At 45.2% G+C, this 27,676-nt stretch overlaps 1 protein-coding gene and 1 long non-coding RNA gene across 2 annotated transcripts in view; one reads left to right on the top strand and one right to left on the bottom strand.

The window, feature by feature from the left end:
* LOC128097914 (uncharacterized) overlaps window positions 1-9,759 on the bottom strand; it is a 48,070-nt gene extending 38,311 nt beyond the window's left edge. The window contains exon 1 of the long non-coding RNA XR_008214019.1: window positions 1,129-9,759. This is a non-coding gene — a long non-coding RNA (uncharacterized LOC128097914). The remainder of the gene's footprint in view (window positions 1-1,128) is intronic.
* Tram1 (translocation associated membrane protein 1) lies at window positions 451-27,676 on the top strand. The gene is made up of 11 exons (XM_052718785.1): window positions 451-754; window positions 9,767-9,830; window positions 11,121-11,242; window positions 11,367-11,483; window positions 12,777-12,835; window positions 14,736-14,820; window positions 18,927-18,997; window positions 19,095-19,199; window positions 20,299-20,442; window positions 20,760-20,920; window positions 26,165-27,676. The coding sequence occupies exons 1-11, from the start codon at window positions 632-634 to the stop codon at window positions 26,236-26,238; spliced, it is 1,125 nt and encodes a 374-aa protein (XP_052574745.1). The 5' UTR covers window positions 451-631; the 3' UTR covers window positions 26,239-27,676.

The raw sequence follows: 27,676 nt of genomic DNA, 5'->3' as shown, positions 1-27,676 counted from the left end.
CAGCCTCGCAAACCATGGGATTACAGCAGCCAGCCACAACATCTGAAGGCAGATGCTCACACTATCGAAAAACCCTTAAATGGGCAGGCTACTTCGTTTTTCCAGGTTTTCTGGGCAGTGACTGTCACTTACACAACTGCCCATCCGTGCGGAAGGACGTGGTAGCGCCACGGCCAGGGTGGGCCAGGAAGGCGCGAAGGCACCCCGGCGGCGGTGCACACTAGGGCACGCGACCGCAGGGACCCTTCCCAGGAAGCTGGCGCGCGCTCCAAACGACTCCCAACCCCCGGCCGGGCGCGCCACCCTGGTCTCGTGACCTCCAGCCCACAGGGGGCGCTGTGGGCCGCCGGGCGCGGCCACGGCGCGAGCGCGCGGCCTCTCCCTGGTGCGCATGCTCGCCTCCTGCAGGCTGGCTTTTTTTTTTTTTTTTTTTTTTTTTTTTTTTTTTTTTTTCCGGGCCGCCCCGGCGGCTGCGTACTGGCTGTGGGATGGGAAGTGAAGCCCCAGCGAGCGGCTGCGGCGGGGCTGTGCGGAGCAGCCAGCGGGAGGCGGCGGCGGCGCGGCAGTGAGCAGCCGAGAGCGCGGAGCCCGGAGGAGGGGAGCACCTGCAGGTCCAGGCGGCGGCTCCACCATGGCGATTCGCAAGAAGAGCAACAAGAACCCGCCGCTGCTGAGCCACGAATTCGTGCTGCAGAATCACGCGGACATCGTCTCCTGCCTGGCGATGCTCTTCCTGCTGGGGCTCATGTTCGAGGTGAGCCCTCCGTCCCGGTCCCCCCCGATCCCCGGCCGAGGCAGGCGACCCCAGAGGAACCGACTAGCGCCGCGCAAGCCCCCGCAACGCCCCGCGGCCCTGCGGCCCCGGCCCGGCCCGCCGCCCCCTCCCGCGCCGCGCAGTTCCTGCTTCCCGCGAAGGGTTACGTGGCAGACGGCGAGGGGCCGACGGGGGCGGCGGGCGCGGTCGTGGCGCTGGCCCTGCGCGGTGGGCGGACCCGGGGCCGGGGCAGCAGGGCCGGGTGACTGACAGGGACCCCCCGACCCACCCCGGCGGCTGCCGCCTGCGCGGAGGGCGGGGACGGGGTGCCCAACACCCGGTGGCCCCCCCTCGCCCCGCCGACGGCCACTCACCCAACTTTCTGCCTTGCCTCTCGGTTCCCGGAGGATCGGGTCTGATCCCGACCGGGGCTCACAACAGCTGTGTTGAGGAGTTGAGCGCTTTCGTTTCTCGAAGCAGAGGCGACGAGACTGTCAGGAGTGTGTAAATTCTCTTCCCACAGATCTCAGTATTTTGATGACTTATTTAACAGCTGTTGAATGTGGGTAATGAAGTTTGCAAGGTGAACCTGTAACATCCTACGGGTTTTTTCCACCCTCCTCAGTACATCCGCCCACTCCCTCCCCCCCACTTCTAATTTTTTTTTAATCTGTAAGCCTCTGAGTCTCATTAAATATATTGATGATTACCATTTTGTCTCCTCTCCCCTTGGCATGTAACCTAGTGAGGATATTTTATTATTCATTTTTACTAGTTTTTTTTTCTACTGTCGAGAATAGAGCTTAAAAGATGTGAGTGTAAGCGAGAAACTAATGGAATGAGACAGCTGGTGATGAAAGGTGAATACGGTTTGGGTTTTTGTTTTCCATTGAGCCCATTTGGGGTGGGTGGGTGGGTGTGTGTGTGTGTGTGTGTGTGTGTGTGTGTGTGTGTGTGTGTGATCATTAGATAACTTTCTATGTTATGCTTGCTTCTCTTCTAATAGACTTTTCTGAATCTACATATGGGCACTACTTATAGTGTCACATGGAGTTGTAGCCACTACTGAGGGGGTGACAGAGTGAAGAGAAAGTAGAACCACCTTGTCAAAAAGCCTACTAGGCAACCCCAATCGGAGATGTAATTTGTCTCCCCCTAACAAACGAAATAGAAATCACTTGCACAGGCCACACAGCTGTTGTCAATCAGATAATTTGGCTTGTGGAAGTCTGACAGTATTATATGATTGGGTGGTATTTAAAATGCAGGGTTTGGTGTGTGGCCCTGTGGTAAAATGCTTGCTCTAGTTATTGATTGGATATTGAACCCAGGGCTGGTGCAGGTTGGGCAAGAGCTCTAGACCTGACCTGTTACCCCCAGTCCCTGGTGCTTGCTTTCTGTGTGTGTCAGAAGTATGGCTCTGGGCTCAGTATCAGCCACACACATGATGCTAAATGTTTGTGATCTCTGAATTTATGACATTTTTTTCCTGCTATGATATTAAAAGTAATACATCAAAGTAGTTGGTAGATGCTTCTTGTCATGAGTCTGAGGCAGAAGAGTTGTGAATTCAAATCCAGTGTGGACTACATAGTGAAATTCCAAGTCCCACCCTGTCTTAAAAATAATAGTAATAAAAATAAAATGCAATATGTACAGTATGCACAGCAGATTGTTATGACTGGCCATCTCCAACTCCTCATGGTAACAATTCCTAACTTGAGAGGCATAATTTAGGGTTGTGGTGATCTGTAGAACATATTTGCAATGCTTTAAGTGAAGTGAAGTATAAACCAGAAATTTGGACACCTTAGAAACACCTAGAAAGCTCTGTTTTTATGTATTCTTTTGCCACATTTTTTAGGGAAAGTCACTATTATGTTAATTTTTTTTGGAGGGGGGGGAAGACAGCGTCTTTCCGTGTAGCCCTGGCTGTCCTGGAATTTGCAATGTAGACCAGGCTGGCCTCGAACTCACAAGAACCACCTGCTTCTGCCTCTGCCTCCCAAGTGCTGGGATTAAAGGTTTAACAGTAAGTGGATTGTTTTAATACTACGTAGCTTTTAAAATCACTCCAAAAAAGAGTGAGTGTTAAAATGATAAAGAGAACAGAGCGTTTGTGCAAGTCATTCATTTTCCTTAACCATATGCTAAAGATTTAGGTTTTGAAGGCATATTATTTATGCGCAGGAGAAGCTGGCTGGATGGGTTTTTTGCTGTTTGACTTTTAAAATAATTGCCGCTAAATCTCAGTCAATCTAATTATAGAAGTACAGTGTGTTTGCTGAAATAATTGAAAAGCTGCTATTTTACAGAACTGTTAAGCCTTTTGTGGAAGAATATTGAGGAAATATTAGGGGATTTATGGTGAAACCAAGAAGAACTGACATGGTGTGTTACTAGCCAAACAGACAGGCACACAGGAATACTCCACAGTTCTGTATTCTGCAGCTAATTCAAGTTAGGGACTATCAGAACTTAAGTGTCCTTATCTAGAAATGGGTTATTCCAAGACTTAAATTAACTATTATATGTGGTGCCTCACTCAGTGTTTGACTTATAAGAAGGTAGCTATTGTCATTCCTTGGAAATTCATCCAGGTTGGAAAACAGATGGCAGAGTAAAAACAGAAGTCTCTCTCTCTTTCCCTTTCTCTCTCTCTCTCTCTCTCTCTCTCTCTCTCTCTCTCTCTCTCTCTCTCTCTCTCTCTCTCAAGATTGAGGAGGAAATAATCTAAGGGAAATGTTTGATTGTAGGACCTTTTTATTATACAAATCTTGTAAATAATAATTTTTCTTTTTACAGCCATTGTCTATCTACAGAATGCAAATACTGTTAGTGATTTTGTATTTAAAGTAGGAAAAATCGAACAGTATAAAAGGATGTAAGGCTTCTTTGGAAGCTTCCTAGAAGGGATACTATGGAAGAGTAAAGGGGGTTCACAGACTCCTTGAAAGGCTAGACCTTGAAGATGGGCGGTCAGGGACCCATAGGCTATTTGGCTGTTTGTACCTGATAGGTTTGTGGATGTTGATATCTACAGTTACCATGGGACAGTATTAAAGGATCATTTAATTTATTTCTAGGTTTATTGGTACATATGTGCACGCATGCACACACAAGTCTTTGTACCACAGCACATGTGTAGAGATGAGAGAACACCTTTGTATTTGGTTTTAAATTTTTTACATATATGGATGTTTTGCCTGCATGCATGTCTATGTACTACATGTATGCCTGGTGCCCTTGGAGACCAGAAGAGGGTGTCAGATCCCCTGGAATTCAAGTTAGTTGTGAGCTTTGTAGATGCTGGAAATAGAACCTGGATCCTCTGGAAAAACAGCAAATACTATTAACCACTAAGCCATCTATACAGTCCCACAAGTTTTATTTATTCATTTATTCATTTACTATGGATAGGGTTTCTCTGTGTAGCCCTGGCTGTCCTAGAGCTCACTCTGTAGACCAGGCTGGCCTCCAGCTTAAGAGATCTGCCTGCCTCTGCCTCCTGAGTGCTGGGATTAAAGGTGTACACCACCACCCGGCCAGGTTTTATTTGTAAACATAGCTTGCTTTAATGGCATTTCCCCATCTTTTAAAAAACAGTTTTATATAAACAATGGAGAAGTAGAATTTGATAGTCAGAAATTCACATGCCTTTAGGAATCCAGTGTATATAGTAATCATGCCTACCTCTAACAGTACAGAATAGTTCTCCTCTTTATAATATGAACAGACACCAAGCCCCTACTGATAGACACTCAAAAAACCCACTGAAATCTTATGACTTTGCATATGTAGACTTGGATCTCTCATTAGATTGTGGTAACCTATGTAAGATAGATCTAAATTAATTTAACTTTTTTTCTTGTAAGTGGATAGTAGTATAAATGTCCAAAATGGCCATTTTTACTATTTAAGTAATACGCACCAGTGGCATGTTTATACTCTACATCTTCCTGCTAACTTGCTGAAGCAATGCAGGATGGGATGTGAAGTTTAGGAAGCTGGAAGTGGCAACAAAGATGATTTCCACTGGACATTTTTGGTGGGTATAGCCCCTGTTTTTTTTCCCTCTCCTTTTGCCTAATATCCCATGCTAAGCCAGCTGGAAGCCAGATCTTAATTTTATTTAGAAGCCTTGCATAAAAGGATAATCTAATTTTTGTTGTGTTTAAAATTTGGTACTATGTTTATCTTTGAAGACTTATATTTGCCATGTATAATGGAAAACAAAGTTTTCTCTAGCTGTGGTATTGATGACCTCATATTATAAACTGAAAATGGGGGCCATGGAGACAGCAGAAGAGACAGAGTGTAGATATTATGCACGTAGACATGCCCAAATTCCCACCACATGTGTGTCGGGGTCAGAGGACAACTATGCAGAATCTCTTCTCTCCTTTCATTGTATGTGTTCAGGGGATCAAAGTTGTCAGCCTTTAACCTCTGAGCCATCTCGCTGGCCCCACCAAATCTCATTTTATTTTAAATCTTTTTTTAGCCTTGTATTGAGAGAGAGAGAGAGAGAGAGAGAGAGAGAGAGAGAGAGAGAGAGAGAGAGAATATGAATATGAGAATGAGAATGTTGGGGAGGTGTCAGAAGGTGACTTGCAAGAGCCAGTTTCTCTAGCACAGGCGTCCCAAAGATTGAACTCAAGTGTCAATCTTGGCAACCAGCAAAACGCCCCTGAGCCGCCTCCCCACATTTAATGCTCTCCCTCTGTTAGCTCTTGTGTCCGGCTGGTCTTCATAGCCTCCCCGCTCAGTAACTCACTTGAGTGACCATATTCTAGACGGGTTTGTTTTGTTTTGTTTTAATTGTAGGCCTGAGTTCTAGGATAGCAGAGTTCAGACACAGCCTACACAGTGTTTACTGCCCCACGCCCCCATTCCCGTTCTTCTGCCAGCTCTAGCTAGTCCACGTTGCTGGAGTCACTTTGCCTCTTCCTTTCCTCCCATATCTTAGCTCTCGTTGCTTCATTTTTCTTCCTGTAAACTTAGCTAAAGGGCACTCGCTGGACCCTCTCCACAGGGACAGTGTTAGAACCCCAGGGATGCTTACAGCCTCATCCTTTACTGCACTGTGTGTTCTATGAGTTTGCTGTATGTAATATCTGTGATGGTTTAATAAACAGAGTGTGATGAGAGATTAACAACAGTAATAAGATAGAGCAATTACACTCTAATACCAGTTGTGTGGAGGCGGCCTCTCATTATCCTCTTAGGTTGTGTTCACCCTTACGAAGTGAGGTGAGATGAAATGAGGCGGATAATGCACGTGTCAGGCTACAATGTCAAGGTTACCAGGTACAAGCAACGCCCTGAGTTCATCCAGGAGCCACAACAGCCAGAACAGGCCAGTAGTGCCTGCATGGTGAGCGCACTGGACAGAGGTGGTTGATGTCCTGGGTTAGACAGTGAAACGGCACAGTCACACTACTCGCGATAACACAGTTTAAAACTGACCTCCTATCAGAGTCTCCATGTCTTCAAGGCTGCTATTGACCACGGATACCTGAAAACCGTGCTTAAGGGGGGACTGCTGTTCCTTGCTTTGCCTTGCCTTTTCCTTGATCTTCCCCACCCCTTCTCCTGTGTAACACAGACTGGCCTCCGGTTTGTAGTCCTTCTGATATACCTGAGTCCTGGGGTTGCAGACCTGCACCAACATAACCCAGCTGTTTCTGCCTTTTATATGCATCTCAGTTTACATTGTTGAGGGGTTCTAGAAAAAATCATGCACATGTTGATATCACAGAATTTTGCCTCAGACATGATCTGCGATCTTGTGCTTGTCCTGGCCAGGCAGCATTGCATTATATATACCCCCACACCCCTGCTTTCAAGTAAAACAAGTTTTATCAAATGTCAACTGCTGTGGTAGTACAGCCTTGTAATACTAGGGCTACTGGGGAGGCTGAGGAATGATTTTAGTTCTGAGTTAGCCTTAGCTACATGTCAGATACCAGACCAGCCTACCTCGTGTGTGTGTGTGTGTGTGTGTGTGTGTGTGGAAGGCGATGGGTGTGTGTGGAGAGATACAGATACACAGAGATTGGGTGGGCTGATGAGTGGATCCCCGTTCATTCATTCTTCCTTCACTCCCTTGCATATAAATTTCTTCAGTTCACTTAAGAAAGACAATAAGTCCATCCCTGACTCATGACAAATTAGAGTCAAACATAGGGTCTACCCCATATATGGTATATAAGAAACATGAAGGAATTCCGTGCTTAGAGCTGAGTCCCATCTGCAAAATATCCCGTGGCATATATGCAGACACCCCAGAATGTAAAAACAAAAAGCCAAATTACTGTTGATCTCGGGCATGTGGATAAGGGAGACTTAGCCTGTGCTACCATCACCGCTGAGGAGGAGGCAGGCAGGAGAACTCTGCTTACAGTTCCCTTCCTAACACATCTTCCCACTGTTTTCCTCTTTGTATTTGATCCCTCCTTTTCCCCTGGGAACTACCCTTTGGCACAAACTTATTATCTTTCCACTCCTAAAAACAACATCATCGTGACTGTCAGCTAAGGGAATCTGGTACCATCTTGTCACACTTAGGGTTTCAGTGCACTGCAGTTTGACATCTCTGAATCCTTCACTGACATCTCTCAGGCCGTGACCTGTGATGGCTTCCTTATCTCACCTTTTGGAAACGTGACTTTGTAACTCCTCCGTTTTTTCAGACATTTTCCTCCAGGCTTTGGGGATGTTCACTTTCTGTCACTGACGTTTCTTTTTAGGTTAGGAGACCGCTGGCTTTCCCATGATGTCACAGTGTGGGAAGTCGGGCCATCCTGAGTTGACCCAACTGCTCTGGGTCTGTGATGGAGTGAAACACAGTAGCAGAGAGCCCCGGACGGAGCAGTGACTGTTCACATCATGACAGAGAAGTGAGGGACAGAGGGACAGTAGAGCCTCACAGGCCAGGTGACCAGGAAAGCTCCTGCTAGACTCCACGAACTAAAGGTTCCATGGGCTGAGGGCCGACCTTTGGCACATGGGCCTTTAGAAGACACCCACGCATAGCAGGGACTTGAGTTTTGGCGTTCTCTGTCCACTCTACAGACAGTGCACACTTGTGTCGATGATGAAAAAGCTCCCACAGTTCAGCTTCTGTCCAGAAACAGTAATTCCCAAGTCTTTAAGCTAACTTCTGCCTGCCAGGTTCTAGATTTGGATGTAAGCTTCCAGCAGCCGTTTGCAACCATGCATCTCCCAGGAACTCAATTAGTTGATCAGTTTCTTCCCTTCCGTTCAAAACCTGCTCTTCTTGTACTCCACGTTTTTATTAGCATTTGCCACCATCTTGTGCAAGCTGTAAGCACTGGTAAGTAACGTGGGACCCTTTCTTTTGCTTACCAAGCATTACTTGGCCTCCTAAGTGCCTCCTCTATCCCACCCCACCGTCCTAGTGCCAACTCTACTATCCTTCACTGGATGTCTTGTAGAATTCTTATGCTTGGCTTGCGTGTTTACTCTGTGGTGTTTCGCCTTCTATTTATCTGTAATACGGATGACTTTGCCTAGTATTTTCTAGGTCTCATGCTAGGCCCTTCTTCACCATTGCATTCATACCTTACTGTGGAGGTCAGAAGGCAACCTCCAGGAGTCAGTTCTCTACCATGTGGGCTGCTGGGATGGAGTTCAGGTCGTCAGGCTTGGTGACAAGACAGCTGAGCCGTCTCTGCAGCCTCGTCATACTAAGTTCTGAGCACACAGTGACTGGATGATGTTGGCAGGGCCCCAGCTCAGACGGCGCTTATTTCGTAATGAGTACGGTAGAAGTGCACGCAGTCCTGCCGTGTCGTGTGACTGGAAGGAGAGGGGCACCCTTGGGGTGGTCTGACGGAGGAGCCGCCCCGCTCTGAGAAGACAGATGCGATGGAACTGAGTTTTAACAGGAGGAGACTGTGGAAGGGGCCAGAAAACAGAGGGGACCTTTGGGGACAGGGAGGCACATTGGCTACACTATGCTAGGAAGGCAGCAATCCAAGGAAAGGTCGTCCGCAGACAGAGCAGGGAGCATGGTAAGATGATGATTGTGGCGGCGGTGGTGTGGAAAACCCGAGGAGGCATGAGACCCATGTAGGTTGCAAAAGGAAGAAACACCCCTCCTTAAAAATCTTGCAGTCACAATGAAGCACCTCAGCACTGTTTGTGTGTTTTTCCGCCTCTGGTCTGTGTACTGTGGCCTGACCTTAGGTTTACCTTGTTTCTACCTCTGCTGCTCTCTTCATCCCCCCATGCACCTCGGGGACATCAGACAAGCTCTTGCAGCACACCTCTGAGAAGCATTTCCTACCCCAAGAACCAGCAGAGAGCCTGGTCCTTTATCCCGAGTGTCGGTAGTGTAGACGGCTGGCACAGATCCTGCAGTATTGTAATAGTCTGTTTACCACCCCTGATACAACCCAGCTTCTTGTCATGGGATTAGTTCATTCATCTGTATTTGAGCCTTTCTGGTGGAGCGCTGGCCTTGGTGCCTGTGAGTGCTGAGTAAACATTCCATCGTGTGTTTTGACCACTTTACTTTGACCAGTAGTCAAGTGAATGAGATACCTGCTGACCAGTTAACCAGGCATGTGGGGGAGGGGATGACCATATAGACCCTGCATTGTGGTCCATCCTCAGTTACACAAACTCTGCTTCCTTTTATTAATTTACACGTTTCCCTTGAAGGGAACTTCAGTGAGTGTTCTGTAATAGAGAATCGATATTTGAGAAATCATTATTTACTGGGTCAACCTAGCTGTCTGTTTTTTTTGAAATGTCAACAGTACACATGGGTTATGTGGTCTGAATTACAGAAAAATCCTTCAATGACTTGTCCTAACTCCAGACACTACTTGTGATCAGAAGTTCCCACTGTGTCTACCCAAGGTGCCACGGAATCGGGGGCCTTGCTTCGTGAAGCTGGGGGCAGAACCTGTGATCTTTCTGCCCTTGATGTACTCATTTGGGAGAGTGACAGCTGACGTTTCTTGTGCTTTCTGCCCCCAGATAACAGCAAAAGCAGCCATCGTCTTCGTTGCTCTTCAGTACAATGTCACTCGGCCTGCGACAGGTAGGTCTTTATGCAGACATGCAATTGAACACATCGGGAGGTATCCATGGACACTAAAGTCTGTTAATCTCTAGTGTCTGGGCTTTCTTTTGTCCTAAGCAGTGTACGAAACCTGGTTTTATGTGTTGATTGTTTCTTATATATTTTGTGCATGGTCCTGAAATTCCATCAGAGACTTCTCTGTATTGCTTCCTCTAATCCTCTCCTGAAGGAACTCCTGAGAGTCAATGGGCTCATGTAGGTTGTTGGGCAGGCAGACTTCTACAGGTGCACTGTTCTGGCTCAGTTTTTCTGCCCTTTGTTATATTTTAGGCCAGGGATAATCCCTTCAGACTTACTCTTTTCATTTTTTTTTTTATTCTGCCTTAAGCAAGTATTTTGCCTAGAGAAAATATTAGTAAATTCTAGGAATTCTCAGAAAATTGTGTCCACATTGTGCTTTCATTTTAGAAAGTTTTGTTTCCAAGTTACGCTATGTAAAAGTGCAGCTGCAGTGGGAAGGTGGCTGAGGCAGAGAACTGTGGTTGGCTCTGGGAAGCAGAGAGAAGATGCTGCTGCCTTAAGGAAATGGGAGTGTGTCTGCCAGGGACCTGCTCCGGGGTTTCCCACCTTGGCGGAAGACCAGAGGGACAGGCTGAGTTTCTTCTGTTGTGTGTAGTTTCACAAATGCTTGGTTGAGTGACTGGGAAAACAAGTTGCTCGAGACTGTAGTGTTGCTTGGCATTGGAGATGCCAGAATGATGTCGTCACCTAAATGCCCCTAAACAAGCCTCAAAACTCCAAGAACAGATGCCAGCAACTCATAAATACGAACATATATTTTGAAAAATGGAAAGCAAATTCAAAAATTAACGTAACTTTTAAGTAGTAGCCACACCTCTCTGGTGCTTGGAAACCAGAACCAAAGCAAACAAGTCAAATTACCATGAGAATCATAATGGAGGGCCAGTGCAAATCCAGCCAGAGGCCACGGAGGCTCTCTGGAAGATGAGAGAGTGGGCTAGGTGAAGTCTGCCAGGTAGTGGTGGCTCCCTGTGTTTGGTTTCTGGTGGCCGTGACTAACATGTGTCAGGTCTTCTGTAAATAACCCTGGAGCTTTGGGTGGTAGATGGCCTCTTCAGCTTCCGTTCTCCCATGGCTGGGGACACTCAGGAGACACCGTGATATCGCTGTAGAAGTTTACTCAGAGTTAGTCTCCTTCTGTTTGTTCCAGAACTATGTTGTACCGAGTGCTGTTTTCATAATCTCACGTATATTTTTGTGTGTGTGTGTGTCCTTTTTGGCCTTCAGAAGAACAAGCTACTGAATCAGCATCCCTTTATTACTATGGTTTCAAAGATTTGGCTACAGTTTTCTTCTACATGCTAGTGGCAATAATTGTTCACGCCATAATTCAGGAGTATGTGTTGGATGTAAGTATACAATCTTAGAAATCCTATTTTGTAGAGCACTGATAGTTTTCCATACTGCGGTCATCGTATGTTGTGTGTGTTGTGTGCTGTGTTCTTTATTACTAATACCTGCCTTTGTTTTTAGAAAATTAACAGACGAATGCACTTCTCCAAGACAAAACACAGCAAGTTTAATGAGTCTGGTCAGCTTAGTGCATTCTACCTTTTTGCTTGTGTTTGGGGCACGTTCATTCTCATCTCTGTAAGTATGTCACTCAGTGTTCTTAAACCTCATTTCACACTAAGACCTCTGCTCGGGAAGGAGGGTAATTAAGAGTTATTTCCCAAGAGCAGAAAGTCTGAGCTGCTGACTGGGGGATGTCATCATTAGATCTTGGCACTTGCAGATCTCCCCATTCACAAAAAGGATCCCATGTCAGCCTCAGCTTGCCGGGGTTAGAAAAGCAGAAATGTTGTTAGTCAGTTCCTCCTTGAAACAGTCTAGGTGGCTTCCAAGCTACTTTAACATATAAATGTTCAAGTAAGACACGATCAGAACCTTCAGCTCTCTTTAGTGAAGAGAGGGAAGCCAGTGTCAACTTTAATGTTAAATAACAGCACCCTTCATATTCCATTATGTGGCTTTCCACACTTTTGAGATTGTTAAGCACATGATTCTTTTAAATCTTCATGGTGGAGATTAATAAGAGCCAAAGTAAGATGCCTGGGATCTAGACTTAATGTCAGAGGTGTATTAAAACTCCCCTTCTCAATCCAGGGCGCAGCCCATCTTACTGGTGCAATGGACATGAAGAAATGTCAGCTTAAAATCTGTTTTATGTAAGCTTTTAGTGTAAGAATTACATTGGGCCGGGCAGTGGTGGTATGGGCTTTTAATCCCAGCACTCGGGAGGCAGAAGCAGGTGGATCTCTGTGAGTTCGAGGCCAGTCTGGTCTACAGAGTTCCAGAACAGTCCAGGCTACACAGAGAAACCCTGTCTTGAAAAACCAAGAAAACCCCCCCAAAAAAAAGAGTTGCACCAGGAACACATAGTCTTCTTAAAGTCGTCACTTTAGGTTTTGGAGGGGGTTTTGTTTGTTTGGTTGGTTGGTTGGTTTTTTGGTTTTTTTTTTGCTTTGCTTCTTGTAATTTTTCACCAAATACATCCAGTTTTCTGAGAACAAGATTTGCAGAGCATTGTATGCATTGCCTTATTGTGGACTTCTGTCAAGAAGCACTGTTTCCAGTTCTCTTATTACATGGATAAAACACATCCTTACAGAGCTGGCCTACACCTGTCACGTTCTGTTGCTGTTCATTGCACACCGTTAGTTTGCGGTACTTCTTACTCCTGTATGGCACTGAAGGATACTTGAAATTGGGTACTGTATCCTACCTGGTTTATGTCTCATACTCATTTCACTTAGCTAGCACAAGCCATTCAGATCACATTGGAGAGCTACAACATTTGATTTTAGCTTGCCCTTTGGAACCTTTTGTGGGGAATTGTAAATGTTTGCATGGTACTCATAGGCCAATTTTCCTGTCTCTTAGGAAAACTATATATCAGATCCAACTATCCTGTGGAGGGCTTATCCTCATAACCTGATGACGTAAGTTATTTTTTTATCAGGCCTTTCTTAACTAAATACTGTTCATGTCACAAACAAGCTGAACCCATTCCTGTTACTCTCTCTGGGCTTGATGCTACTACATGGAGTGGGTGCATTCCCTGCAGCAGAAGGACAAGAGCATCACCACTGTCCTGAGGAAAAAGGCGCCGTGTGCTGGTCTGTTTGCGTTACCTTTGCCAGCATGAGACAGCTGATCTTAGCCATTCTTTTTAAAGATTATTTTATGTATACGACTTTTTGCCTAGATGTATGTGTGTGTACCACCTGTGTGACTGGTGGAGAGGAAGTCAGAAGGCGGCTTCAGATCCCCGGAACTGGAGTTGTGGGTGGTTGTAAGCCACCGTGGGTGTGCTGGGAATCAAGCCCAGCTCCTCTGTAAGAGCAACAAGTGCTCTGAACTGATAGGCCCTCCATCTCCCCAGGCCCTGATTTTAACCTTTTCAGTTTGGTGTTCTCTTCCCTTCCTGCACCCTTGTCCTTCCCGTCTGCGTGACTCCATCTTTCCATGGTTTTCTTGGCTTTCCCGTGCCCCCTTGGTCTCTTCATTCCTTCATTTCTAGCTGTTGTGGACTGTTCTCGAGGCTGTGGTTCTCCTTTGTCTTGCTGGCATCCTGCGGGGCTGTAGCTTGTTTTCGGGAGCTTAGTGGACGGGACACAGTGAGCTGTTCTCGCTCTTCAAGCCTCAACCTGCCTAGTGCCGCTGCTGCACGCGGGTTCTCCTCACTGCTGTGCCTGCAACGAGTCCCTCGTACCTCGTGTTGTTCAACTTATATTTGTATAGCGTCTCTATAATTTAGATTACTCTCTGGTCATCTCACACGTGTGAGTTCTGCTTTGTGTCCAGACCACCAAGACTGTACCTTTTCAACAGTGGAGCGCTCTGTTTCTGATGTTGTTTGTATACTTTATTCTCTCTCTGCTTAGAAAGTTCTAGGTGCTTCCCACCTGGAAAGTACTCACTGAGTACTTGGTGATCTAAAAACTAGAGAAAAATTCATGAAGGAAGGGAGTCACGTGGCCGTGCATGTATTTGAATTAAATGCAGCAGTAATATCCCCCTTACTGAGTCATTCTCTGATTTAAAAAAAAATAAACTAGAGTGATGTGTTGACCTTTTTATAAGATGTAGTTATAAACATCATACTTACATGCAGCTGTATTACCTCCTGGAAATGTCTTCAGATTGGCTTTGTGGTCTCCATTTTCACGTATAGAGAGCGTGAGAAGGGAGATGATGATCAGTCAGAAGGGCCAGAGGTTTCTAATGTAAAGAGGAGCCTGCTGAGTGACAGAGATGCATCTCCTGGGAATCCTCCCGCACCTCCGTCCTGCCTTTAGTTCTGCCTCGACCTCCATGTGTTTGCAGCCGGATGGAATAATATTTCACTAAGGAAACAGTGGGGTATTTGATGCTGAGATTGCCCGTTTCCGGTGACAGTTACTCTATGAGCCATTGCTTTACATCAGCCCCTCCCCTTTTTAGCATATATTTGATACAAAATAATGGGTTTTGTTGTGACATCGGGTGGTCTTTTTCTCCCTTTCCCCGTTGATGAAGCCTTCTAGGTCTGTGGGTCAGTCGGCCCCATGGTTTCCCATAGCTAGCATGGCTTACTCCTCCGCCTTCGGTAACTGACAGACAGGTGGCTCAGGTTCCGCTCGCAGTGGCTTTGCTCAGTGTTGTGGCAGCAGAGTGGACTGCACAGTGTGCAAACCGAGCAAGCCGGCTGCTCAAGAGCTGCACGGGGATGGGTCAGCCTCGTGTGAAACGATAACAAAAACCTGGCTACCTCATCTATCCCGGGTTCTCGTCTTTTTGAGTTCTTTTGTTTTGTTTTAAATACTGTACTTGAAAAGATATTTTTGCTTTCTCACACAGCTTTCAAATGAAGTTTTTCTACATCTCCCAGTTGGCATACTGGCTCCATGCACTCCCTGAACTCTACTTCCAGAAAACCAAAAAAGTAAGCTGGGTGTGGTTTAACTTTAGAGATTGTCTTGTCATTTCTCAAACGGAGTACCCCCCTGTCCTTGGCCTCAGCCTTGTTTCTGCCATTCCCCACCTCACCTTCATTCGAAAGCCAAGATTCCTAAATATTTCTTTTAAAAACCTCCGATTTTATTTAACTTTTACATTTAACATGCTGGTTGCTTACTTTTAAATAAGTGGTAACTTAAATTAAAACTTAAGCAAGATTTTAAGATGTGTTAGTTTCCTCTTACTGGTTTCTGGGTTTTGGGGGGTGAGGGTATTGTTGTTGTTCAGCAATTTATTTCACAAGTAACTAGTTGGTGTCCAATTAACAGTTCTGTGTGTAAGTCCAAAATAAGAGTTCAGTGTTGACAGAAAAGTAAACCACAGTTGAATTTTCACCAGGGCAGCCCTTCCTGATGGGTGGGATGGGGCAGCCCCTTTAGCCTGTGGGGAAAGGGTTTGCTTAGAGAAATGGGTGAACTGCGGGAGCTCTTGGTGCCCCCTTTCTGAAAATGGGCCTCCATGGCATTGCACAGTCAGGTTCCTTTATCTTAGGGACCTCTTGTTCCTCTGCCCATCATCGCTTAAAGCCAACGCTGCCGACCTGTGCTCTGGGAGGCTCCCTCTGTACCGTCTCCTCTCTCTCTCTGTACGCCATGCCTTAGCCGTTACACCCACATTCTCTAAGTTTATCATTGTCACGTGAGGGTTGCGCTTTCAGGATTTCCTTTTCCCTGTGATTAATCAAGTATCTTTATTTTTGTGTAGATAGATTTTAAAAGAAAAAAACTCTATGTGGGATTTACTTGAAAATAGTGTCAGAGAAGGATAAATGGGTAGAGATCTAGATGAGACAATTTCTGTCTTTAATCAATCACTCTGAGCCTGTTCCAGCTGCACATGAGTTCATCTTACTCCTTGTTGGTTGTGTGCAGATTTATGTTTGCCACAGTTAGAAGGTTCCTGACTGATTGATCTCTGCCCTCTCATAATGCACAGGTAGTCTTTAAAAAGTGCGTATAAGTTGGTCCTTTATCATCTGTCCTGTGCCCGCTGTCTGCTGGGATCAGGAAACAGTACCAAGTAGAGGTCATGTCCTCTGGCACATGTTGCTTTTTCTATAAGGTGAAATGCTTTTCCAGTTACTACACAGATTAGGGTGTAATTGCACAGGTCACTGCTTTTGAATGTCTAGGAATTATTAGGCCCACAGTTTCCAGTAGCTCTTCTCTGTCCATTGAGCTCCTTGGAGTCTTAGGTGTCCCAGAGCCACACTGTACAGAATAGTAGCTGCTGGCCCCCTGTCAAATCAGTACAAACACAGTCCCGCTTCCTAGTCAGACTGGCCTTAGTGCCTTTTATCCATGTGTGGCTACCAACGACCGTGTGGGGTAGAAGGTACACACATACACACTTTCTCCCTCCCTCCCTCCCTCCCTCCCTCTCTCTCTCTCTCTCTCTCTCTCTCTCTCTCTCTCTCTCTCTCTCTCTTTCTCTCTCTCTTTCTCTCTCTGTCTCTGTCTCTCTGTCTCTCTCTCTCACACATACACACACACACACACACACACACACACACACACACACACACACACACTTTTTAAAAGATGGTTTTTCTGTGTGGCTCCAGTCTGGATAATAACTCATGATCCTCCTGCTTTGGTCTCTCCTGAGTGAGGGAAAGAGATAGGTGTGTGCCACCATTTATGGCCTGCACAGAGATTTAGGGAACATTTGTGTCATTGTGGAAAGTTTTGTTGGACAACAGTACTGAGAGTATCATAATTTCTTGATGCTTTACTGCTGGACATGGCTCAACTGTTTGAAGCTTTCTTCAAGTGTTTGCATACCCATGAGACTAATACTTGTAGATTTCGTTATTAATCAGTGTCTGCATCTTGCTAGCTGACCCTAGTAAGTGAGAAGGAACATTTCAAGCAGTTGTGCATTTTAGCTTCTGAGGCTTCTTTCTTATCAGTTCTTGCCAGATGGCATCTCTCCAGAAATGCGGTCTTGTTTTTAGGGAATAATTTGCATAACTTAGAACTTAAACTATTTTTAATACTTCCACGTGACAGTTGAAAGTAACTGTTTCAAGGAGTTAGCATAATTTGAAAGTAACAGCTGCATATGTGTTAAAGAGTTTCTTAAAATCTCCTCTATGAAATGTATTTTGGGAAGAACTCTTTACTGGAAGACAGTAGTACGGTGGTTGTTGTGAACCAGTCTCATGGGCGGATGAATAAGAAAGGAACGCTGTTAACGGGTGGAGAGGTGTGGCGGGGGCAGAGAGCGAGCAAGCGAGCTCAGTGTCCTTGATTGGAAGATTTCAGTCATATAACTTGAGTGTGAGCACATCTCCATTTTGCTCGGGAGGAGATTGGAAATGGCATTTCTTAGCCAGGCATTGTAGTGTGTCACCACAGTCCCAGTTCCTGGAGGGGCTGGACCAGGACTGTTGAGTCCGGCCTGAGCAATGCAAAAAGAGACCTCATCTCAGAGAGAGTAATTGCTTGGCTAGTTTGAACTTGCAAGATTTGAAGGAAGTCGAGAAATAGTCGAAAGTTTTGTTGCTGATAATCAAACTAGCTTTGATTTTAGATAATATAATTGATTATTATATAGACTACTAGAAATGTTTCCCATCCCTACTTCTTGACAGCCAGAGTCGCCTTTCCAATCCCTGTCACTCACCACTGGCACTTCCCTTTGAATTATTGCAAAGCTTTTTCATAGTCTGTCCTTAGACCTGGATCGGGATTTAAAGTAGCAGTGGGGGAAATATTTAAGCCTTCTCTGCCTTTCACCAACACTTATTATTACTCAAAATCATCAGTATAGATCCCTGTAATAGGAGAGCTTTTTAAAAATGCCAGTTTAAGATGAGATCCTGGACTAACAAGTAAAAAATGTTGCTTAAAGTTATTTATAGTTTTGGAATTCATAACTTAAGAATACTAATTAGATTTTTCCATGAAAAATGAGATTATTCAAGTTTTATGGCATTCCACAATTTCCTTCTCCATAGCTGTATGGACGTTAGTATTGAGGACATACATAGCCAGATGTGATGGCGCACACCCAGAATCACACCACAAAACTTTCTCTGTAAAGTTTTTTAAAAGTAAAATGACTTGGAAATTTTATTAACTGACTCGTTGTTGTAAGTGTTTTAGTGTGTTAATCGGAAGCAAAACCTTGATCGTGGCTTCTGGTGGAGAAAGGTAATCCCCACAACAAAATCACGGGACTGTGATTGAGACTGTGCTCAGCAGCACACCTGCTTCTCCGTTTGCCTTCGTCAGGCCTATAGTTTCCATAGCTGTGAGGAGCCGTCCTGGGACAGCTGGCTGACCCCCAGACTGCCCAGCAAACTGATTTGGTGAAGTCCCTCTCAGAAAGCCAAGTTTTCCCCAGCCCCTTGCTCCTCTCCCTTCCCCCACACCTCGGTGACTGTAAACCCCAGAGCCTGGTGCCAGACTAGCGTTTGCTTATCATCTCCAGACATGTGAGCTCCAAACCACATGGCCTTCCTCCCATGGACTGCAGAATGATGGGGGAGTGTGACCCGGGACAGTACACTGAAGCCATCATTTTCTCGATACACTGTCTCCAGTTAGTCTTACATTCTTACCTGGGGGGTGTTCTCCAGTGGCTCCCCGTGGTTGTGTGTGTCTCCTCGGTTCTGCTTTCTTTCTTGGTGTTGGTTTTAGGCCTGTGGTGCAGAGATGAGCTGCCTTGCCCAAGCCCACACCTATGGGAAGCGCAGAACTTGTTTTCTTAGTTACTTAAGCTTTTCCTGTGGTGCTGCTTGAGTGAACAGGTACTGCTTTGGAAATGCTTGTTCGTATGCATCTAAGGGAACTTTTACTTAGGAAGAGGTTCCTGGGTAACTGGCCTTTTGAAAGCAGTTGACACCTTTTAGCAGTTTGGGGAGAGGGCAGGTTTCAGTGAGGGCAGTTTATCTGCCATCATTATTGACCTGTTGGTTCTAAGACACCAAGTCAGCTGGATATAAGAAAGACACAGGATGGGTTGTGCTGCTAAAAATGGAAGTGTTGACCGTGTTTTTCATCTCTGGTGCCTTTGTGCTTGCAGGAAGATATTCCTCGTCAGCTTGTCTACATCGGTCTTTACCTCTTCCACATCGCTGGGGCTTACCTTTTGAAGTGAGTTGGGCTTTGCTTGGGTCTGTGTGGACTAGCAGGTAGTGTGCTGACTTCACGGAGCTGGCAGTTAACCTTTCTTCGTGTGTTCTGTCCACAGCTTGAACCACCTGGGCCTTGTTCTTCTGGTGCTGCACTATTTTGTTGAGTTCCTTTTCCACATTTCTCGTCTGTTTTATTTTAGTGATGAGAAGTACCAGAAAGGGTAGGTACTGTCTTTTGCTTGGTCACCAGGTGTTTGAAGTCAGGAGATTATCAAAGCCCGTGTCCTTGAGAATTCTACAGTTTTCTTAGTACTACACTAAAAGAAAATGGAACCACTTGGCAGTGTTCACGCTCTCTATTTTATTCTTTAAAATGGAGTCTGTCTTGGCTGGAGAACACACATAAAGGTGTGAGAAAAGAGGCAAATCCACAGAGTTTCTCTGATCTCCTCACATGGGCCATGGCATACATGGACCCCTACCCACCCCGTACAGCATACATACGACAAATACAATTGTTAAAAAAGAAAGAAAGGAATAGGTAATGTAGCCCTAAGAATATGCAAAGATTTTAGTAAAGAATCAGATCGGAAAGAAAAATCCGAAAGGTGTCACTTGTGAAGAGTGTGACGTCTGTAAAAATCCGAAAGGTGTCACTTGTGAAGAGTGTGACGTCTATAAAACGCTGAAAGGGGAGTTGTTTGCAGCGCTGCTCTGTCTTGGCTTCGTCCAGCATGTGTCAGCCCTTCAGTGAGTAAGTTCTGAAGCACATTGCAGTATTTAACAATGAACAAAAATGTTCAGTGGTTGTCTACTGGAGTTGTGAAAAACCGAAATAAGGTAATCAATGCCATGGACCTCTACTGCAGTGTGTGGAATTGCCCAGGCATCTGAATACAGAAACTGTTTTTTGCAGAATAAGAAGTGCTGTTTTAGGAGATGGAAAGAGCTCAGTGGGAAAGTGCTTGCTGTGCAGCAAGCGGGAGGACCTGGGTTCTGATCCCCAGCCTCGGGGAAAAAGCCAGGTGTGGGGTGGCAGCAACAGGGCACTGGGTCTGGGCAGGCCAGGCTCGCCAGTGGCTGAGCGACCTTGTCTCTCACAGCCCTGGAGAGTGACTGAGGAAGACACCCTCACTGATTTCGCCCTCCACAGCAGGCTCAACACACACACACACACACACACACACACACACACACACACACACACACACACGACACAAAAAAGTGCTGTTTGAATATGCATTTGCTCAGGAGCGATCCATTCTAGTAGAACCGTCCCCTCTTGATTTTGTTCCGTGACTTTGCACATTTCTCTTACAGGTTTTCCCTCTGGGCGGTTCTTTTTGTTTTGGGAAGACTTCTGACCTTAATTCTTTCAGTCCTCACTGTTGGGTTTGGCTTGGCAAGAGCAGAGAATCAGAAGCTGGATTTTAGCACTGGAAACTTCAATGTGCTGGCGGTTAGGTACAGTCCTCTCATGTCCCACTGTTACTAACATGCCACCGCTTGGCTGTATTACCACATCATTGCCTAAGTGCCGGGTAACTTGAAGCTAGAAAGTCCTGGACTTGGTTTCATGCCTGCTGCAGTTCCTTTCTACATTGAATAATAATACTAAGACCTCGTGTAACTTCTAAGATTGATTTCTCGATGGAATGATTATTTCTTAGCATAATCTTGCCAACAGAGTGAAAGTGTTAGCCATAGTCATTGCTGTCAAATCTCCGTAGGATGCGTTCTCCTCATCTCTAATATTTTGTCGTTTTCTGCATGCTTTTCAGGATCGCTGTTCTGGCCTCCATCTGCATCACGCAAGCCTTCATGATGTGGAAGTTCATTAACTTCCAGCTTCGGCGGTGGAGGGAGCATTCTGCCTTCCAGGCCCCACCCGTGAAGAGGAAACCAGTCGTGACCAAAGGCAGGTCTTCCAGAAAAGGAACAGGTTGGTACTGACTAAGCCATGGAAACACCTGGAAGTGAAAGCATGGGGAACCATAGCTACAGGGCATTTAGTTTCCAAATCTTACAAAGACAACTCTGTTACCTTTTGTTTAAAAGAAGGAAAAACATGTTTATGGAGTACACTTCAAGGACAGTGGCCTAGCCAACGACAAGAGTGCTTGCCTCTCTTTATCCAGCTGGTTAACAGGACTGGAGGCAAAGTGACCCTCTCGCCTTCCTCTCTCCTTGAGTGAGGGGTCAGTCACTCTCAGGAGCAGTCAGCAAGCTTCCTTCCTTTGAGTCTCAGCAGAGCAAAAGCCTCACTAGTGACTAGCCAAGTGGATGTGTCTCGGTGTGTTGTCAGCATCTGTTCGTGTTTTCAAATCTCCAGCCCCTTCCCGTCTGTAAAAAGATCAAGTTTTTATGTATATAAAACTTCTGATTGCTTGGTGCTTTAACTCTGCAAAGCCTGCATCTCACTGCTCTCTCCCATTGGCTTGTGACTGAAACCTATTGACACTGCAAATGATACTTTCAGTGCATGTGGTTCTTGGAACAGAAGCGTAGGGAGTCACAGCTGTAAAGACACATCCGCATTAGCTTGTTCCTGCTAAGTCTTGGCTCTCCTGGGTTCCGTACTCCAGCTTTGTCCAGCAGTTCTTGAACCTGTGAATCTCATTCATCTCTCTCCCCTCAAACAGCTTAGATCCTGGACTAAATTTACATCACCTCTGTAGATGGATATAAAGATCATTTGTATTTCAGTACATGAGTATCGTACACGCCTACATTATTGAGGTTATTTTGAATTACAGTGATACTTCATAGTTCTTACACTTATTTTGTGTGTGTGCATTTGTGCCAGAGCACACGTGGAGGTCACAGTAGCACCTCTCCTTCCACCATGTGGGGTCCGGGGATCAAACTCCTCAGGTCATCAGGATGGGCGGCAAGCACTTCAACCCACTGAACCGTCTCGCTGGCCCCCAGTAATGCCTTTCAGCGGTGACTTTATTGGAGTGTAACCTCCACATCATACAGTTGGCCTTGGAAGTGTACATATCACCATTTAAAGCAGAATTCGGTATTTATCTGTTGAGAGTGTGTGTGCAGACACATTGGTGTCACGGCATACGTGTAGAGATCACAGGAGTACCTGGAGGTATTGGCCATCCCCTTCCATCATGTAGGTCATCATGCTTGACTGTGGGTGCCCTTACCCTCTGAGCCATTGGGAGGAATACAAACGTTTTTAAACTATATTTGCTAGCTAGGTGTGGTGGTGCACGCCTTTAATCCCAGCCCTGGGGAGGCAGAGGCTGGTAGATCCCTGAGTTCAAGGCCAGCCTGGTCTACAGAGCAAGTTCCAGGACAGCCAGGACTACCATAGAAATCCTGTCTCAGGGTGGGGGGTTGGGGGGACCACAATATTTACAAAGTGATAGGAACTGCTACCTAATTCCAAAACATGTTATAAAAGCTTCCCAGAAAGAGCCAGGTGTGGTGCTGTGGATGCCTTTAATCACAGCGCTTGGGAAGCAGAGGCAGACAGGCACTCAGCCCAGAGAAAATCCCTGTCCCTGTCAGCAGCTCCTTCCACTTCCTTCCCAAGCTCTTGGCAGCCACTATTCAATCCTGTGTCTCAGTGGTTTGGTCTTTGCTAAATATCTTCTGTACATAGCACAATACAGTAGGTGCTCATCTGTGACTGGGTCAGCTGACATAGTTTAACTTTTCTGCATATTCCTGTAGGTGTGCAAGCGTGCATGTGGGCGGGCCAGAGGCTACCCTGTGGAGGTGGTTCTTCCACCCTAGTGGGCTCCAGGGGTCAGACTTGATTCTGACTGCTGAGTCATCCTATCCACCTCAGCATAATATTTTTAGGTTTTTTTTTTTAAACTACATTTTTTTTTATGGGGGGAGGGGGTGTGAGTGCACATGTGCCATGGTGTGCCAGAGGAGGTCAGAGGACAACCTCTAGGAGTTCTGTCCTTCCACCTTCTGGATCCTGGGGATGAAACTCAGGTTGTGGCTTGGCAGCAGGCACCTTCACATGCAGAGCCTTCGCACAGGCCCTTAGCATCGTGTTTTTGAGGTTCATCTATGTTAGGGCATAAGCACTACTCAGTCTTGTATGGATATACCATACTTGGTTTATCTGGTCGATGGACACTTGGGTTCTTTGTACTTTTAACAATAAGTTGATGTAAGCACATCTATACATGTCTTTGCACACCTGTTTCTGTCTCTTAGTTTGTGTGTGTGTGTGTGTGTGTGTGTGTGTGTGTGTGTGTGTGTAACTGCGGGGTCATTAGGGAGAGTACTCAGACTGTTATTTCAAAGTGGCATCATTTTAGTGAGCTGAGTCTCAGGTTTATACACAGTTGTTCTTGTACTGTTTTCTGGGAAAACTAACCTCTCTCTAATGAATTTTGAAAAATGAGTCAGATCTGAGCTCCAGATTTTGCCAGATGTATTTAGGTGCATGTCACTGTGCAGGTAGACATTGCCTTGCTGTGGTGTGTGGGTAGTGTACTGCCCCTTTTCTGTAGTGGGTGGGCCACTCACTGCATTGCTGTGGTGGGTAGTAGCTCACTGCATTGCAGTGCTGGGTGGGCCGCTCACTGCATTGCAGTGGTGGGTGGGCTGCTCACTGCATTGCTGTCTTTCTGTGGCTTTGGAAGTTTTGTGGACAGGAGATGGAGGTTCTCCAGTTTTCTTCTTTTTCACAGTTTGGTCGTTTTAGGTGCCTAGCATTTCTGTGTGGATTTTAGGATCTGCCTTTCAGTGTCTGCAAGAAGCACCTGGAGTTTTGATTCAAATTTCCTTTAATCTGTAAATTGCCTTGGGGAGCATTAACATGGATTTCTTTTCATTTATTCTGCTCTTTAATTTCTTCCAATTAAATTTTATAGTTATCAATCTAAATGTCTAGTACATGATTAAATTTCTTCCTAAATATTGTACTCTTTTGGATGCTGCTATAAAATAGAATCATCTCCTTAATTCCATTTTCAAGTTGTTCCGTGTGAGTATGGAGGTGCAGTTGGTGTCTGCATGTTGATCTGTTCCAGGTTGTTGGGTGTGAGTGTACAGGTGCAGCTGGTGTCTACATGATGGTCTGGATCCTGAGACTTTACTGGACTGACTTTAAAAGTACTTTAGTGGGTGTGGGTTCTTTTGGATCATCCACAAATGAAAGTAGTTTATTCACCTTCCTGGCCAATCCAGATGCTTTATGTTGCACTCTCTTGCTAAATTATCCTGACTTAAGAACAGGTATGGGCATGGTGCATGCGTAGAGTCCAACAAGTGTGGGAGACCAGCTCCCACATTTATTTACCCCAGGGACTCTTGAGGAATGAGGGATAAGAGATTTAGATAGAAATAAAGAGAACAGAGAAACAGAGAGAAATGCAGGATAACCTCAGGTAGACCTGGATCCTTATCCACCAGCCCGGAACATTATTCCAAAGGGCTATTTATAACAATGCCAAGGGGAGAGGCAAAGGACCTCCCCCTTGCTAGATACAACCAAGTGTAGACCCTTAGAAATACCTGGTACTCGGCCCGTAGTCCAGTCAGCCTCTTATGCAGTCCTGCTGGGCACAGCCACTAGGACACCTAGATGGGCTCCAACAGACAAAGAGGTCGGTGCCTTGCTCCTTGCCTTGCTCCCTCAGATGGTCTTTTACTGAACTGGAGTGAGGTCGTGACAAGCAAGCCCCACAGTCCCCTGTCTCTACCTTCTGAGTGCTGGAGTCACTGGCATGTGTGGCCGCTAGCAGCTTCCTGTGGCTTCTGGAGATTTGAACTCGGGTCCTCAAGCTTGTGCAGCAAGTACCATTGCCCGCTGAGGCATCTCCCAGCTGCCCTTCTCTCGATATAAAATTGCCTTCGTTCCTGGCATGCACCCACGTTAGGGACGGATGATAATGCAGCTTTGCTGTGTTGGGTTTTAATTATTTGGTAGGATTTTTCCGTCTGTGTTCATAGAAAAGATTGGCCTATAATTAGCCCTTTTTTCCAATGTCCTTGTCAGGTCTGCTAGCCTTGAAACAGTATTAAATAGATTTTCCCTGGGTTCACTGTCAGCATTGTTCTGTAAGTCACTGGAGGACTCCACGGTGACTCCGTCTTTGTAGATTTGCACTCAAGATAATGAAATTATTAAGACCTCTGCTTAATCTCTCCCTTTCAGTAACTTGTGATTTTCAAGGAATTTATGCCTGTTTTCCTTGTCAGTTAGAACCAGCATTTGAGAGCTAAGATGTAGCTCAGGGGTAGAGCACCTACCCAGGATGCATGAACCCCAGTGTACAATTTCTAGCACTGTTAAAAAAAGAAAACTTTTTAAATCTTTTGTTTTTTTGTTGTTGTTTGTTTTTTTACTTTTTATTTATTTTTATGTCTTTTCTGTGTCATCGATTCCTGCACTTGCTTCCAGGCTTAGGTCTGGTTGACTGTTTAACTGGTCTTCAGATGGCTCCTGGTCAGGGGTCTTCACGTCTCCTCGTGAATCACCCAGAATTCACTGTGGACTTTCTCCCTCATCCCTGTGTTGGGTAGACTCCTCAAACCTTGAACACTATTCAGTTATAGACATTTTAGAATTGTAATTTGAGTTCTCTTTTGAGCCGTGACTGTTTTGTGGGTCCATTATTTGATGTATTAGATGTCTGTCATTTTGTGCTTGTCTGTCTGCTGGTGTCTGACTAAATCCCATCATGACTAAAGACGGCTCCAAAGGGTCTCCCTTCCTAAACTCTGCGAGACTTTGATTATAGTTCAGGTTCAGTGAATGCTCCTTTTACACCCCAAAAAGGACATATGTTCTGCATTTATGGGGTGTGATTTACAGAAATCCACCTGCCTCTGCCTCCCCAGTGCTGCTGGACCTGGCACAATAAAATAGTTTTAAGGAAGAGGCTGCAGTTACCCTTAACTGTAATAGTGACTGTCCCTAATGACACCTCTTTTGTGCTTTAGAGAAATACCTTAAAGGTCTGTGCCACCCAGTGGGGACAGCTGTGTCCTGTCAGGGCTGCTGTGGGGACAGTTGCAGACCTTGTGACTTAACAGCAGTCCTCCACCCTACCTCCTTTTCCCTTTTTCTAGTAGTTACTTTCTGTTGATTCGCTGCCCGGTTCCTGGTGTGGTCAGCCTCTGGCCTGCAGATACCTCGTGTGTAACAATTGTGACTCAGTTTGCTTGTGAGACAATACCTGTGCTTCTCTCCTTTCAGAGAACGGTGTGAATGGAGCGGTCACATCAAACGGAGCAGACTCGCCCCGTAATAGGAAAGAGAAGTCTTCGTAGTGGATCGTCAACCGATGGATTAATGACCCCCAAAGAATCTGCTTTCTACTCTGTCTTTCGGCACTAGCGATGTTTCTGTTCTTGAAAATACAGTTTATGCTCTTTGATTTCTGCTGTTGTACTGTTCCTGCATTTTAAAGGGCATTCGAGGGGAGGAGGATTACCATGAGTGAGAAAAGATTGTAGCGTAGATTCAGCTACCTGCCTTCAGAATAGTTTAGGGACCACCACATATTTTATTTTGCTTTTTGTCTTGAACGTTTTTTCTTATGGTTCGGGGAAAGACCATTTACAGAAACCCCGAATAACAAGTGAAAATTTTTCTTGCTCTCACCGATTTTTTATAATATTAGCAAGGTGACCTGTTCTAAGAAGGTCCTATTTTTTAAGTTGTCTTTCAGGGTAAAATGGAAATACTATAAAGTCAGATGTCAAACTTTTAATGTTTTCAGTGTTCTCTAATTTTTAGGAGTTTTTTGTAGCCTTTACACCTGGAAAAAAAGATTTGTAAAATCACCAAAATAATTGTGTGCTTTATTTTCTAGGTAGTGGTTGTAGGTGTTACATCCCATAGTTATTGCAAGATTTATTACCGTATATTGGAGCAGATGTCTTACTAACATAAGAGTACTTAGGAAGTGAAGTCTTGTTGTGCATTTTCAACATATATCAACTGGCAATCAGAAAATGTTTACTGTGAAGAGGAATATCAACTTAGATAGCCCTTTTTGATATGTTTATTAATTCTTAATGGGGCTTGTAAGTTTGATATAAGCATAGCATCTTGATGAAATACCATTTAGCCTGCAAACCCTTTGAAAATGTAATGCCTACTTGATTTATATCTATAAAAAGGTGTCAGGTAATTATATTTGGAAAACTAATGCACTAACTTTAAAGAAATTGAAAATTCAGGTGGTTAGTCTTAACAGAAGACATGCTTTATGTTATATTATAGCTTTGGACCCATCTTTAATTGAGAAACATTTATCTGTATAAAACATATTTTTGGATAAATATATATATATATATTTGTATCTACAGAAAGGCTCTAAAAAGCATTTGAGTAAAATATTGGTTCCCTTTTCTATAGTTCTCCTTCTACCCCTTACGTTTGGTTTGTCTGCTGTCGCTCGTTACAGTACACGCAGTGCTCCGTTTGGTGTCCACGTCTTGTTCCCATCTCTCACTTCCGTCACCAGCTGAAAACTGTTCGTGCCATTTTGAATAGAAAAGCTGCGGGCCCCGGCCTGTGGCTTAAGTTGCCATGCTGCTAGAAAGTTGTGCTTTCTCTTTCCAGCTGTTAACCTAACTTCCTGGGAAAAGTAGTAGCTCTCTGTAGCATTACCAAGCATCTGTGGAACCAAATTTCTGCCATTCAAACTGGCATTATATTGAGAAATCAATCAAAATAAAAAATTTTTACTTTCAAAAGCTG

The sequence above is a fragment of the Peromyscus californicus genome, unplaced genomic scaffold (genome assembly GCF_007827085.1).
Source record: "Peromyscus californicus insignis strain IS unplaced genomic scaffold, ASM782708v3 Scaffold_5__1_contigs__length_169319896, whole genome shotgun sequence".
NCBI lineage: Eukaryota > Metazoa > Chordata > Mammalia > Rodentia > Cricetidae > Peromyscus > Peromyscus californicus.
This window is presented reverse-complemented; position numbering and strand designations above follow the sequence as displayed.

Excerpts from the sequence above, each read along its gene's own strand:
- Tram1 (XM_052718785.1), top strand. The coding sequence starts at position 632 with ATGGCGATTCGCAAGAAGAGCAACAAGAACCCGCCGCTGCTGAGCCAC. Across the intron at positions 11,243-11,366 it reads TTCAGGAGTATGTGTTGGAT|AAAATTAACAGACGAATGCA; the intron begins GTAAGTATACAA and ends CTTTGTTTTTAG. Across the intron at positions 14,821-18,926 it reads ACTTCCAGAAAACCAAAAAA|GAAGATATTCCTCGTCAGCT; the intron begins GTAAGCTGGGTG and ends TTGTGCTTGCAG.